Below are 16,225 nucleotides of genomic sequence, written 5' to 3'. Positions count from 1 at the left end.
TTGTTTTATGTTTAATTTTCTATGGATAACCTCAAATACAGATTACATTGTTAATTATTTATTCATTTGTTCATTCATTCAACAGATATTTATGTAAGGGTGTCAGGCACTGTTCCATGTGCTTGTGACGTACTAATGAGTAAAAAACCTTTTCTAACAGCGAGGCCAACCCTTGTTGATTTGGAAACTTTCGTTCCTTTAGAAATACATGAAAACCAAGATGTCAGTGGTCTTTTGGGGAGTGAATACACTACTTCTTTTTAGATTCCAGCTTTTTTGTTTTGTTTTGTTTTCACTTTAGGTCTAGTGTGTTACGTAATTAAAACTGTATATTGCATTTGGACTTCTGGAAACTCAACATAGAATTTTATCACTTTCTTTAGTTTTCCTTTTTTGTTAATTTTACTTCTTTCAAAGCTTTTGAAGAACAATATTTAAAGGGTTCTAGGTTAAGCCATTGTTACAACACAGTTAATGTTGAGTTCTTTAACTCTATAATACTTCCAGTTTCATGAAACCTTTACACTCGTGTCAGTCCCCTAGATATTCAGAACAAATCACAAGATAAGTGGCCATATAGATCATGTTATAGAAATGTTTTGTTAGTTTTCTAATAGAAAGCCTGAGATTAAGTTTAGAAAGGACTTTATTCATTTTGACCCAATATTTTCCTCTCATTTAAATTGAGATTATAAAGCTAATATGCAAAAACACCCAATATGCATAGAAAGAGCATTACATTATATGATACCTATAATAATGTCAAGTCCATTTTTGGTTAGCAAAGATTTCCTGGTTTATAAACCAAAAAACAACAGAAAAATGTTTGTTTTAGAAATTTAATCTCTCTTTAAATTATCATCATATGTTTTAGGTAGTTGTGAAATTTTTCTTCCATAACTTACAGTTTTTTTCCTGAGTTCTCTTAAATCCCAAACAGATGCCAGCAGTGAGAGGGTTTTTTTTAATTTGCTTGAGGTTTTTTGGTATAGTTCTTTTTATCACAGAAATACCACCAAACGTTTTTTTTGCCCTGATGATGAACTGATTTTTAGTTTTATACATGAACTATTTAATAAGGAAAGAAAAACTTGTTTCTTTTTTAAATGACAGCACTTTATAAAAGCCCATGATTTGATAGTAATGATCATGATCATCTCTCATGTACCTCATATATGTAAGTACAAAATATTTTCATTGTACTATCTCACACTCATGGAATATTGGATTAACTTAATAACTTGGCTACAAATATTCGTTCAGTTTATTAAATCTTTTTTTTTTCATTTTTATTGAATTTTTTCGGGTAATACTGGTTAACAAATTTCTACAGGTCTCAGGTGCACAATTCTACAACATATCATCTATACACTGTATTGTGTGTTCACCACACAAGTCAAGTCATCCTCCATCACCATTTACCCGCTCTGTATCCTCTTCCACTTCCCCCTACTTGCTTTCACCCAGCACTTACCAAGCTGTTGTCCATGTCCATGAATTTTTGGTCTTTGTTTTCTTTTTTGCTCAATCCCTCCACACCCCTGCAACCAGCCACCCAGTCATTTTTAAATGAACATCACAATTAGTGGGGTTTGTTAGCATCTCCAAATGAATTGTTAACAGGTAAAATTGGTTTGGTGCAGTCTCACTAACCAATTAGCCTTTTAAATTGATTTATCAGTAAGTGAGTTGGCATACTAGAATGACCTTTATATGTATATATTCTTTAAAGAAAACTCAGTTTAATGAGTTACTATTATTTGAAGGTAAATGGACCGGACAGCCATTTCCAAACTTAAGTTAATGAAGAAGAAGTTATTTTATTCATATAGAAATTTCACTATTGAATATTAGCATTAACTTTATATAATAAGTTATAGTTACCAACTGCAAAGTCACAGTTCTGTATTTAACTGATATATTAGTCAATAACCAGCTCAAATACTGCCCTTACTCCTTAATCATTAATACTATTATTCAGTTTTATTGTTTTTTTTTTTCTTGAATTTTCTAATGTTCTCATATTTTTTTAAAGTCAACATTTTGGAATATTCAAGTAAATCTTTATGCACTTATTCATGGCTAATTTAATTTGTAGCCTCTTGAAAATCTGAACATTATAATAAAAAAAAACGTTTTTATCTTCTGAAAATAAGTACTTTTCCAGTTTTAAAGCGATTACTGTGGAATTTAAAGTACCAACATTTCATTGCTTTAAAAATTGACTGAGTTCCTTGGTAACAGAGGACTTAGTCAAATAGTAAAAAGAAATAGTGATCAGCCCCTACTGGGAAGTCCAGAGCAACAGATTCTTTTCATTGAGATAAGCAGATGTCCCTTTCCATATTCATTCCAGGATCCTATAAGGCCTCACTGACCTTAACAGGTATGTTTATTTGTGTGTGCTTAGATGTGCTCTTTGGTAAAAGAACGACTACAGACCTCTCTGGCCCCTTTTTTTAATTGCATACTGACAACTTTGCTTTTTAATTTTTCCTTTTTTCTTATCACCATTTTTTAAAGCCACTTTTAACTGAGTCATTCCTCTGTTTTCATAAAACATTCTTAGGTAAATGGGAATTACCTAGCTTTGGGTTTCCTTTTTCTCTCATCCTCTTCCCTTTGTGACCTCAGTCATACCCACTGTCATTATTGTAGTTGGTTTACTCAGGACATCTCATGTAATCGAAGCTAATGTGATTCTGTTACATCTCATATCTCTCTTCCATTGACTAAGTGAAGAACTGTTGCATTACATAACAGGTGAATTTACACTCTGTATTCGAGGATGTGTGTATTACCAGCCATCAAGACTTTAGCTTCTGTCTCTGGCCAGGCTGCACACAGGCTTCCATTCCTAGTGAACTTATGCAAGTCAGTGTATGCCATGGCACATGTAATAAATGACTGGGGAGTTAGCACTTCCTAAAAGTCTTTTGAGTCTTTCAGATCTAAATCAGACATCATCCAGTTTAAACCGAAAAATTAAGTACAATCACAATGAATAAAAATATTACTTTTTATCCCATAGATAACTAGTTCATAAAATAAGGTTATCAGAGTACACAAATAATATTCTTTCATTAAATAATTATTATATAATCTTATGCTCATATTCTGAATGAAATTTTAAAGTTCACTTACATAAAACAGTAGATTTTTGAATTTTTTAAATAGTTTTCTCTCTCACCTTTGAAAAGTTTGGTAGTATTTCTGAGTAATATATGATTTTTTTATAGGTGTATCTTCCAGTTTTTTTTGCTTTTTTTTTTCTATTTAAGATGCAGTATACTTCTATTTTAGAATTTTAGACTTAATAGTTGTGTGACATTGGGCATGTTATTTAAACTCTCTAGATCTCAATTTCTTCATCTATAAATGAGTATAATAGGAGACCCACCTTTATGAAATTGTGATTGAGATAATATTTTTAAAACATTTTGCACAGTAGACAATAGCAAATACTCAAAAATTAGTTACTCTTAAAAATAATGGTTCTTAATATACAACAATAATGTGGGGACAGATTTTCCAATATTTTAAATATTTAAACAACTTCATGTCTCATGTATTCATCCACTGTATATGTAATTGTTAATCTCCAATGAATATTTTAATTTTATTTAAAAATTTTTTACCTCTATAATTCTGTAATAACTTTTATAATTTATAGTAACCATTAGTATTTTTTCATTTATGTTTATGCTTGATCAGAAAACACTTATTTATCATTTAACTCTTTTTTAATTACAGGTAGATGCCACTGAGAGTGAACCAAAGAGTTTTATCTTTATGAGTGAGGATGCTTTGACAAATCCACAGAAACTGATGGTTTTAATTCATGGTAGTGGTGTTGTCAGGGCAGGTCAGTGGGCTAGAAGGCTTATTATAAATGAAGATCTGGACAGTGGCACGCAGATACCATTTATTAAGAGAGCTATGGATGTAAGTGTGATTTCTTTTATATTTTGGGGACACTTTATAACTGTTTCATTATGTGTTATAATTTATTTTAACATGTTTCTTCAAAAGTATATCCTAAACATAATCTTAACTATTATCATTTATTTGTAATGAAAAATTGTTCTGCATTATTTTGCAGTTACAACCAAAAACGAAACTACATCTTAAGTATTTAAAAAGATGACATAATATCTTTGAAATGAATATTTTTATTCTAAAATTTTATTATTAAATGAAATATCACTTACACGATCAACTACTTATCAATATTATTGAAACACTTCTGAAAAAATATCATGACTGCTTTTGTAAATATTTTCCTATCTAATTTAAATATGTTATAAACTAAAAGAAATCTACTTTAAATTAATCTCTTATTCTTTAAATGAAGAGTTGGAATAACTCAGTATTTTTTGTAATTTCTTTTTAAAAATCTCTTTAGGGGCACAAACAAAATGCTTTCAGCATAAGACATACATACAAAATGATAAGTTGTAGTAGTTGCTGAATTACTTTTTTGAATTCCAACTTTTTAGAAATTGCTATTTTAAAATTGTATATAAGGGCTCCCCGCCCCCTGCATAATAGTGAAATTATTTACATGTAAATGTTAGGCTACTTTTGTTTTATTCTCTTAGGTTCTGTCGAATAGCCAAATTTTGCAAAGTGTGGGTTTCTTTTACATATAAGTAGTTTTTCTTCAGAAAAAAAGTAAAGTGACATCTTCTATAAGAATGTAAAGTCTATTTTTGTAATTAAAATTGGGAAGGAATTCTTTAATATACCAATATACAAATGTCAAAGGTAAGATGTTTCCTCCGGTGTTAACTCTGAAATGTTAATACAGTTGATCCTTGAACAACGTTGGGGGTTAGGGGCACTGACATTACACCTTTGCCCTGCATGCAGTCCGAAACCCGAATATAACTTGATTATCTCAAAACGTAATGATTAATATCTACTGTTGACCAGAACCTTACCTGTAACATAAATAGTTGCTTAATACATGTTTTGTATATTATGCATTTTAAATACCGAATTCTTACAGTAAGGTTAGCTACAGAAAAGAAAATGTTATTAAGAAATCATAAGGAAGAGAAAAAACAGTATTTTGAAGAAAATCTATATATAAATGGACGTGCACTATTGAAATGCATGTTGTTCAAGAATCAGCTGTATTTAGGCCCAGCCCAACCCTTACAGAGTATTTTTGTTAATTGATTTTGAGGCTTTTAAAATGATTTAGGTAGAATTTCTTAGGTTAATTTTGTATTTTTTTCAGCCTTCATCGATACGCAAAGAACACAAAGGCATTATTTCTTGCAAAATTCAGTGGGTTTTTTTAGTAGAATTTAATTAACTAAAATAAATTGAGGTTTAGGTTGAAGTAACTCACGTGATATATTATCTTTTTATTTTATTAAATTTAGTGGGGTGACATTGGTTAAAAGGGTCATAGGTTTCAAGTGTACATTTCTATGATACAATCTGTGTATTGCAGATCGTGTATCTCTATATTATTTAAACTGTTCCATGCTTCGGAATATGAATAGTGAGTGAACTTTCTGACACAACAGTTTGTGGTTAGAAGAGATCCTGTTGATCTATTTTAATATTATATGTGAAATGTGATCACAGTTCAGTGGATATTTGAAGTATAATATAGTAAAGAAAATCAGATGTTTGTGCGTTTTAGAATTAGTTGAAATACTTCATGTAATTATATTGTCCGTGCTACTATATCAACTAAATAAGGATTTCCCATTCTAGAAATGTTTTTATTGTTGTATAAGGTTTTTTTGACGTGAAAGAGTATATGGGAAGCCATAGCAGAGATCTTTCAATTGACTATCCATTAATATCCTAAACAGGAGGGAGGAAGTTTGTCAATAACATTAGTATAGTCTGTCATCTTGTTCTTATAAGTAGGAATAATGTTTTGGGTATAAAATTTCAATGCCCATATTTTTTTTTTTCTGTTTTCCTCAATCATAGCAATTCATCATTCCTTGGGAAAAGGAAAAGCAGCTGATTTCTAGTATTTACTGTATTTAGTATGTTATATACTTTGAAATTGAAATTTTTCGTTTATATACTTTATTCTTATATTTTATAATAACTGAATATGAACTTTATTGTGGTAACTTTCTACATAGTGAACATTTATGATATCTTTTTAGTCTAGATAAAATGATTTTATTATTTTGGTTTTACCTTTTCATAATGTTTTTCCGGTAGTTCTTAAGGGGCTGCTCTGTTTGTTTTGGGGGCAGTGCAAGGGACAGGTGTGGAAAAGGATGGTATTTTAGGAAGCAGGCGGAGGAAGAGTAATAGGGAGGAAAAAGCTGCCTCGTTCTTATTTTTAAGTCAGAATAGCTCTGCTTGTTTTTAATTTTTGTACATTTTTCAAAATGTATTTAAAGAAAGGTTTCCATAGTCTACAAGAGGTGGGGAGCCACTACTCTGTTTTTTTATGGTTTGTCAGTTTTCATATCACAACTAAAGTGAATTCTTATATTTTCAGGTCAGACAATATCACCTGTACTCAGTGTTGTTAATATTTTAGTTATATTTCCACAGATATTTTATTTATTTTGGTGTAAGGCTTTGATCTTACCCAAGTAGTAATTGATATTGTGCATGTTAAAGCTCCAAGAAGATCTGCATCCCATTATCTGCTTTTATTTTTTTATTTTTTTATTAAGTTGATAAAATGGTTGATAAATTTTGTAGGTTTCAAGAGTACACTTCTATAATGCATCATCTGTATATTGCATTGTGTGTTTACTACCCAAAGTCAAGTTTCCTTCCATCACCATGTATTTGACACACTTTAACCTTTGCTATCCACTTCCCTCTGGTAAGCACCATGCTGTCTTCTGTGTCTATGAGTTTTCGTTTGTTTTTCCTGTATGTTCATTTATTGCTTTCGCTTTTATACACCACATATGAATGAAATCACATTGTTCTTGACTTTTCTGTCTGACTTAATTTGTTTAGTATGATGTTCTCAAGATCCATCCATGTTGTCGCAGTCTTTGCTTATGGCTCAGTATTATTCCATTGTATATATGTACCACATCTTCTTTATCCAGTCATCTATCAAGAGACACTTCAGTTGTTTCCATGCCTTGGCTACTATGAATAATACTTCGATGAACATAGGGCTACGTATATGTTATGAATAAATGTTTTCAATTTTTGGGGGTAGATACTCAAGAAGAAGGGCAGCTGGGTATATGGTAACTCTAGTCTTAATTTTTAATATAAGATTAAAGGTACTAAAACTGGATTCATATCATTGTGAGGGTAACCCCTTTTGTTTTAAACAGTAGAATTCTGCCTCTAAGTGGATTGTTATGTAATATATATTTAACTCTGTGGAGCCACTTTGGTTGAAGGTGGGGTGAGGACTGGAACCATCTCCACAATGGGCCCTGAGAGATCTTCCTTGAAGTTTGGGTCCCCATACATCACATTTGAAAATCACAGATATTCCAATTTCTTATATTTTAGATACTTTAGAACTTGATTATCAAAAATGTATGAATATTTCATGTTGGAGAAGTAGCGCATATCAGATAAATTTCCACAATACTTCTGAGGTTGCCATAGCTAGTAATTTCAGTGTTTAACAATCTTCATTGCATAATATATTACTTGGAGTAGGAAATAGTATATCTATAGCCAAGTACTAATTATTCAGTGTCTGATTGTGCACTTTGAGAGTTGCTCATACTTGTTTCTTCATTTATCTTTTCTCATATGAATCTTTTTTAGGCATTTTAGTTGGTCTCTAAAAATGGGGCAAAGAAAGTAGGTGACACTTTAAATCATTTAATTATTAACTACAGGGGTGGGCAAGAGGGCAATATTTAAGGAGTCAGTCACTCTCAGGGTTGTGCAGTACCTGTAGGACACTGAGAGTTAGTGCCTCCTTAAATCGTGTACCCTTGGCACCTCACTGGTCTCTCCCTGTTTGCTGTGACTGACTGAGATGTACTGTAAAAAGGTTTTATGGAGAGCAGTTTGGGAGTCACTGTTCTATAGATTCCCGTTTTACTATGTATCAGAATCCCCTGGTGAAACAAATTATCCTGCACCAGTCCCAGATTTTGATTCAGAAGATTTGGTTGGTCCTGAGTATTTACATATCTAAGAATGCACCAGGTGATGTTTATGCTGCTAATCTGGGCACCACACTAAAACCACTGGTGTAAGTTAATACTCATTGATCAGTAAGGGTTTATTTATACCTTTCAGGCTGGAGGTATAATTGATAAGGTAGAAATTAAAGTCAGTTATATTTAGTAAAACAGACTGAGAAGTCCTAGAAAATGTAGAGGTAAAAATTTATTCAGTCATTTATTTTGTTTTATTTTATTTTATTTTTTATTGAATTTATTGGGGTGACAATGGTTAACAAAATTATACAGGTTTCAGGTGCACAATTACACAACACATCAGAATTCCTCTCTATAGTATGTTTATGAGAGTATGACAAATGATAATAAACCTGCACTGATACATGCAAAAAATGAAACTAGACCACCTTCTTATACCATACAGAAGAATAAACTCAAAGTGGATTAAATACTTAAATGTAAGACTCAAAATCGTCAATATCCGAGAAGAAAACTTAGGCAGCAAAATCTTGGAGATTTCTCATAGCAATATTTTTTATGACATATCTACTTGGGTAAGGGAAACAAAAGAAAAATAAGCAAATGGGACTGCATCAAACTAAAAAGGTTTTGCAAAGCAAAGGAAACCATCAAAAAGACAACCCATTGCATGGGGGAACTTATTTTGCTGATGACACATCTGATAAGGGGTTAATGTAAAAGATTTACAAAGAACTTATAAAGCTCAACACCTAAAAAATTTCATTAAAAAAATGAACAAAGGACCTGAATAGACACTTCTTCAAAGGGGACATACAGATGGCTAATAGACATATGAAAAGATGTTCAATATTACTAATCATCAGAGAGATGCAAATTAAAGTCAGATATATCACCTCACACCTATCAGAATGGCTGTCGTCAATAAATCAGCAAACAACAATTGTTGGCGAGGATGTGGAGAAAAGGGAACCCTACTGCACTGTTGATTGGAAGCAGATTGGTGCAGCCACTGTGGAAACAGTATGGAGATTCCTCAAAAAATTAAAACTGGAATTGCCTTATGACCCAGAAATTCCACCTCTGGGAATATATCCGAAGGAACCTGAAACATTATTTTGAAAAAAATATGCAGAGTATGGCAAAAGTAGATTTACAGTTTTGAGTACGCAGAAGAGTTTATTCTTGTATTATTATTATTTTCCATATGAACAACTGTAAACCTACTTTTGCCTTACCCTGAATGCACCCCTATGTTCACATCAGTGTTATTTACAGTAGCCAAGATTTGGAAGCAGCTCAAGAGCTCATAAGTGGATGAATGGAAAAAGCTGTGGTAGATTTACACAATGGAATACTACTGGGCCATAAAAAAGAAGAAAATCTTACCTTTTGCAACAGCATTAATGGATCTGGAGAGTATTAAGCTAAGTGAAATAAGTTGCAGAAAGACAAATGCCATATGATTTCATTTATATGTAGAATCTCAAAATAAACAAACAATGTAGAAATAGACCCATAGACCTAAAAAACAGACTGACAGCTGTCTGAGGGAGGGTGGTTGGGTGGGGGCTTGGTGAAAAAGGTAAAGGGATTAAGCAAAAACAAAAAAACTTATAGACATAGACAACAAACAGTATAGTGATTACCAGAGTGAAAGAGGGATGGGAGGGATGAACGAGGGTAAGAGGGGATAAATGGTGATGGGAGGAGACTTGACCTGGGGTGGTGAACACACAATACAATATACAGATGATGTATTAAAGAATTGTACACCTGAGACCTATTTAATTTTATTAGCCAATGTCTCCCCAATAAATTCAGTTAAAATTTTAAAAATTACACTTAAAATTTATGAAAATAAACTGCAGAACATTAAAGGATGCATACATATAATCTTAAAGTCAAAAAAAAGCAAAAGGCATGTATCAAAATAACATTTATCCTTTTCTAATTCTTTTCCACCTATTCTGTTCCCTAGATATATTCACTCTTAATGCTTTTAGTGTTATTTATATTTGTATTTTCATATTTAAAATTATACTGCTGTCTCATGATGTGTATCAGTCATTTTCTGTTATGGATAGACAAGAATCTATTTACTATGCTTACAGTGTTGGGATTAAATCAGCAACCAAACTTTATAATATTACTCTATTTTAATGTTGCTTATGGCTGAGCCAAATAGACACTGTATTTGTTTTCATTTTTGCTATGTTTGTTTTCCTGGAATTAATAATTTTGTAGGGTTAAAATTTTTTTTCTTGTATTTATTGTTAACTCAGCTCTTGATTAGCCTCTCAGTAATTTTTTTACATGGTCAAAATATATCAGATTATCTTCCAGTTTCATATTCTTTTAGAGAATGCCCTTTTGGAATTCTGTGGACTTTTGTTCCAGTCTTTACTGGTCACTTTCTAAACCTGCCTTCCTGTCTTTCTCATCATGGGACTCCTTAGATTATTTCATATGTTTGACTTTCCGTTTTCCTGAATTTAGTGAACCCTCACCTTTGGATACATGCCTTCATTTTGTTGGAGTCATCAAAGAGTGAATACAAGATAAAATTTTTAAACCTTGTATTTCTGAACACTACTTTTATTTTTTAAATTTTCTTTTTATCCTCACCCAAGGACATTTTTACATTGCCTTTTTTTAGAAAGAGAAATTATATGAGCTGTGAGAGAGAAGCATTGATTGATTGCCTTCTTGTACATGCTTGACTGGGGATCAAACCAGAAACCTGAGTATGTGCCCCCACTGGGAATTGAACCCCAACCTTTTGGTTCATGGGATAGTGCTCAAACCAACTGAGCCACACCCTCCAGGGCTGTTCACTTTATTTTATTAATTAAACTAGACATAGAATTCTAAGTCAAAAAATCATTTTCATCCTGAAATTTGAAGGCTTTGTTTTATTGTCTTCTTACTTTCAGTGGTTCAATTGAAAAGTCTAGTATCATTCTAATCTTGAATCCTTTTATTCTCCTCTATGGAAGCTTCTTTTCCCTCTTCCTGGTGTTAAGAAATTTATCATATTGCTTTTAAGAAATGTCCTATGCTTTCGTGTGGGTTTATTTTTGTTTTTTGATTCATTGTGATGGACATTTGGTGAATCCTTTCTATATCGTGAGACTCAATATTTTTATTTTTAATCCTCACTCAAGAACCTTTTTGCATTGCTTTTAGAGAGAAAGGAAGGGGGACAGAAAGGGAAGGACGCATCGATTGGTTGTGAGAAGGACACATCGATTGGTTGCTTCCTTATGTGCCTGGATCGGGGATCACAGTTGCTTGGACTGGGAATGGAGCCTGCAACCCTTTGGTTACGGGAGGACTCTCCAACCTACTGAGCCACATCGGCCAGTAGGTTCATGGGATAGTTCATGGGAACCAGGGCTCCTGGTTCTCAATTTTGAGAGAAAAAAATTGTGGTGTTTTCTTGATACTTTAAATCTTTCTTTTTCTAGCATTACTTTCGTGTGGTTTTGGAGTTCTGGGTGGGGTCTCTAATTGTCTATCCTTTTCATCTCTTTTGGCTCTAGTTTCTGGGAGGTTACCTAATTTTTTAAATCCTTCTACAAAATTTTTAAAGTTCTATCATATTTGGGTTTGGAGCTCTTTTTATTTACTTTGTAGGCTTCTTCATAGTACACCTAATTGAGCTTTGCCTCTCTTTCTTCCCCTTTCACGGTCTGGATATGTTTCTAGAAAGGCAGAACCTCTGATCTCTTGCAGACCTGGCTGTACAAGGTTTTTGATTTTTTGTTTTGGGGTTTGTTGGGTTTCGGGGGCAGTGAAACTGCACCTTATGTGAACTTACAACTAGTACCTCTGTTTTTAGACTCAAGGCTACCCTACTTTCTAAGATAACAGGCACCCCAATTTCTGAGTTTTTCTGAAATTCTGTGGATGACTTGGCTTGCTTCTAGTCATTATTTCCCTCCAGAGGCACGTACGTTTGAATTTCCACTGTAATACCAGGTCAGTTCCGTCAGCTTACAGCCTTTTCAAAAATTTATTGACATCTATAAACTAATATTTTACTGTGATTTGTGGAAGGAATAGTAGTTATCTAATGTATAGCATTTTAATTACATGTTTTTGTAGTCACTTTATAACTCATATATTTTTAAAACAAATAACACTGTTTTTAATATAACAAAATGCTGCATAAATCTCAAGAGATGTCCTTACATGGCGTTATTCATCACACTAGAATATTTTAAGATTTTCTTTTAGATATCATGATTATAAGGATACTAAATGAAAGAATACATAAACTATTGTTTAACTCTATGTGAATTGCATACTTCAAAAGTTGCTTTAGAGGTTTTTAGTTTTTAAATCACTTTTTTCCCTTTTGATAAGCTGTAGCTTTAACTTTTCTATTTTGACAGTTGACTTTTATTTTTCTTGATTCACTTTGGGGTTTTTCCCCTTTTTTGACAGGCACATTTGTAATACCAATTGATTACACTACTAGGATTTTTTCCATAAATGGATGTGAAAATATTATAATGGTTATCTAAAATAGGGTTTGTTTGTTTTTTTCAGACTTAGAGTAATAAAATTTTGGTTGAACTTCCTTAACTATTACCTGAATTCATAGCCTTTCACCTAAGTACTGCAAGCTCTTGCTGTTTCAACCTAAGTATTGATATTTGAAAAAGTTGGTGAATGGAAAGTGTAATAGGATTCTAGTTGGTGATTGATGATTAGTAGGTAAACAAGAAGTATCATATCAACAGAGCATAACTTTTATTTTTAACAATAGCAATGCCATGTAGTAGCTTATGAGAAATTGTTTAGTGTTTATTTAGTGACAGCAGCATATAGTTTGGCAGGAGATATATGTTTTAAGGTCTCAGGGACCTCAAAAACATTAAAAATTTCTTCGAGCTTTTACATATACTTTTGTTCAATTGACTTATAAGCTTTGATGCTTTTTTTAATAGTCATTCAAAGTATTTGTGGAATTAGAGAAAGGCTTATTAAAACAAAGTGCCATTTTTCAACATATAAGATTGGCATATAAATTAATAATAAACTATATAATATACTAAGTTAAGGTATTTGTGGGAAAGTAAATTGAAGCAATCTTTTTAAATGACAGTTTTGTTCTATCTCCCGAAATTAGGTATGCATACCTTTGACCCTAAATTCCATTTGAAGGAATTTATGCTAGAGCACTACACAAAGTATGTATGAACTTGCTCATCACAGCAGTTTGTAATACAAGAAATACTTCTAACCACTTAAGTAACCACCAGTAGGGAACTATTTGATTAAATTATTGTATGTACATATTATGGGAGACTAGTTATTAAGAATGAGTTACATGTTTATGTATGTGTGTTCATATGGAATGATGACTAGGAATTATCAAGATTAAAACACAAATATGAGGTCATTTGTTAAAAGTTATACATGTAGACACATACAACTAAACTACATGAATACACGGATGTACATTGATGTTCTTGGAAGTTTATGCAAGAAACCATGGATTTTTTTTCTTTTATTTTTCATTTTCAATTTTTCTATTCAATCTTTTTTTTCTTTGAGCAGTTATTATGCCTGAAATTTTAATTAAAACATTTTTAAGAAAATATTTCTAAGTCGGCAGCCGTCCGTCTCGAGAGACGATGGTGTAGCTTCTTAAGAGTCTATCTGCACTGCCGAGAATGGCTGTGCAGTCCGACTCGGGAGTGACACGGTATTTGTCTCCTCCCGTGTTAAGTCGACATCATGCGATGACGCTGGAGTGTCCTCTCCAGTGAAGCTGAAGCTACAGAGCCTGGGCAGGGTGATATGGAGGGTCTGCTGTTGCCCATGCAGCAGACCCCCCCTCTCTTCGCAGCTGAAGGATCCAAGGGAAAGACGGAGTCAATACAGCTTGGCTTCAGGTGCGCCGCAGGAGTTGCCGGTGTTGACTACAACGTCAAACCGCCTTAGGGACTCCGGCTCCGGATTTTCTGTCGGGGTTTACTCCCTTAGCCTTTCCCCTGAAGAGGTATGCCGCAAGGCAGCGGAGGTTTTTTGGAGTCAGAGTTTTCCTTCTCTGATGTGCCCTGACTGGAAGATCGAACCAGCGACACTTAGCTCGCAGGCCGACGCTCAATCCACTGAGCCAAACCAGCCAGGGGCATATTTCTAAGTACTACAGTAATATTATAATTATTCCATCAACAATTTCTAAAAGAATTTAAATGATTTATTCTAAAACTGCAAACAACGTCTTTAAATAATTATTGCTTTTTCCCATTAGAGACTGGTAGAATTTAGACCACTAAAATTTACATTTCAAACTTTTAAAAAATAAATGCTAATTTTTTTCCTGTTTGAAATATGGACTACTAAACTATAGGTTGAAACTGAGAGCACTAATTCCAAATTTTAAAAGTAAACTTTGAAAGAAACTGTAAATTAATTAAATAAAATATACGTTGTTACATGGTAGACTTCATAAAAGATTATTCAAGAATCCCAGAACAGGTTAAAAACTTAACACATTACGGAACTGCAGGTATATGAGGCCACACTAGCCCCCATGCCAGCAAAAGAAAACAATGAAATGACAGCTCTAGTGTTTGGAGAGAGGTTGTTAACGACAGCTTATTCCTTTATGATTTCAACTTCTGACAGAAGACAGGTCTGCTGGTTGCATCAATGGCAGATATATCATTACCTTCTGGCCCTGTCATAACTGAATTGGGGGGGAAAGACTACGTTCAGTTTTGAAAATCCAATTACCTTCTGGAATTTTGGTCGCTGTTTCTGAGATACATGCAATTAAGCCATTCTGTGATAGCTTTTTGCATCTAGATTGTTCTCTAATTAACTAGTTAATTAACTAATTAAGCATATACTTTCTAGAGTCAAGCAGAGAGCTAGCTATAACAGCATAGAGCACCTTAATATCCAGACATCTTCCCAAGGACAATTATTACCAGCCCTCTAATGTTTAATATTTATTCCTCTACCTATGTTTATACCTAACTTCAAATAACTTTTAAGTAGATATAAACCTTTTCACTAAGTGCAAGAGAAAAAATACTGATTTTAAACAATCAGGCACCATTTTTACATGAGAAAATATTGGTTATAATCATAATTTGATTATAATTTAGCCTTTTTATTTCCCAGTTACATGCATATTTTGATTATTGTTATTATTTTTGCCTACCTAATGAGTGAATCTGGAGACTTAGAGAGAGGGTGTAGGTTATGAAAGTATGTCAAAAGCCTTGGGGTTTGTGTATGATCAGAATTTCAATGGCAGTTGAGCTGAGTTTAAATGCGTAGAAGGCAGACATAAAAGTCTTGCTTAATTTCTGTCATGTGTTCATTTTTGAATCACTCTGTGTGTGTTTCAAATTTGCTTTACTCTTGAGCTTTGTGCTCTTATAGCCACCATCTGTATTTCTCCCCTTTTTATTTCATTTTAACTGCTGATCCCTTTTCTGTGGTTCTTCCTTTAATATCAGCTGAAGCAGTTTGAATTGCTGAATCAAAGCTGTTTTGGGAGTGAGAGTGTGTAAGATTGTGCAGGGTGAGAGTCTCTGGGTAGAAGGTAACACCTCCTGCAGTTATAATCAATGCTCTGGACACTTTCAAAGATTGGAGAAGCCTTGACTTGCTCCGGGGTTAACCTTTTAAAATAACTTCCCTAGAGGAAAATGTCATCAATAAAATGGAATAATTAGTTGACAATTCTTGAGTAGCCTAGATTTAACAAGAAAAGATTAAAGATAGGTCAGCTCTGCATTTTTCACTGTAATTTTAATAACTTCGCTTTTAGCCTTTTTACTTTTGTTTATCTTGATCATAATTTTAAAAAAATTATTTAGTTGCTGTATTTATCAGTTTATTCCCTGAGTTACTTTAATTTGAAGAGAAATAAATCAAGAGTGTCAGCCTTTACTAGTAGGAAATAATATAAACTTTTACTTGGAATCAGAGACAGTAAATTAGAACAGTAGCTTATTTGTTGAAGGGTAGTTTGCACATTAGTTTAAATCACCAAGCTTTAGATTAAATGTATTATATTTACATAATCACTAAAATAAGATTTTTTTTAAAAGAAAATAATGTTAAGTGAACCTAAGGATAAATAATTCTTAGTTTCCAGGAAA

General features: G+C 32.9%; 1 protein-coding gene across 8 annotated transcripts in view; it reads left to right on the top strand.

Annotated features, from left to right (window-relative positions):
• ARB2A (ARB2 cotranscriptional regulator A) overlaps positions 1-16,225 on the top strand; it is a 460,460-nt gene that overhangs the window by 119,148 nt on the left and 325,087 nt on the right. For all 8 annotated transcript variants that reach the window (XM_090276494.1, XM_090276487.1, XM_090276486.1 and 5 more), the window contains one exon: positions 3,754-3,945. In XM_090276494.1, coding sequence (XP_090132620.1) covers positions 3,754-3,945 — 192 coding nt within the window. The remainder of the gene's footprint in view (positions 1-3,753; positions 3,946-16,225) is intronic.

Source organism: Furipterus horrens, unplaced genomic scaffold, assembly GCF_987537825.1.
Source record: "Furipterus horrens unplaced genomic scaffold, mFurHor1.1.pri manual_scaffold_5, whole genome shotgun sequence".
NCBI classification, from domain to species: domain Eukaryota; kingdom Metazoa; phylum Chordata; class Mammalia; order Chiroptera; family Furipteridae; genus Furipterus; species Furipterus horrens.
This window is presented reverse-complemented; position numbering and strand designations above follow the sequence as displayed.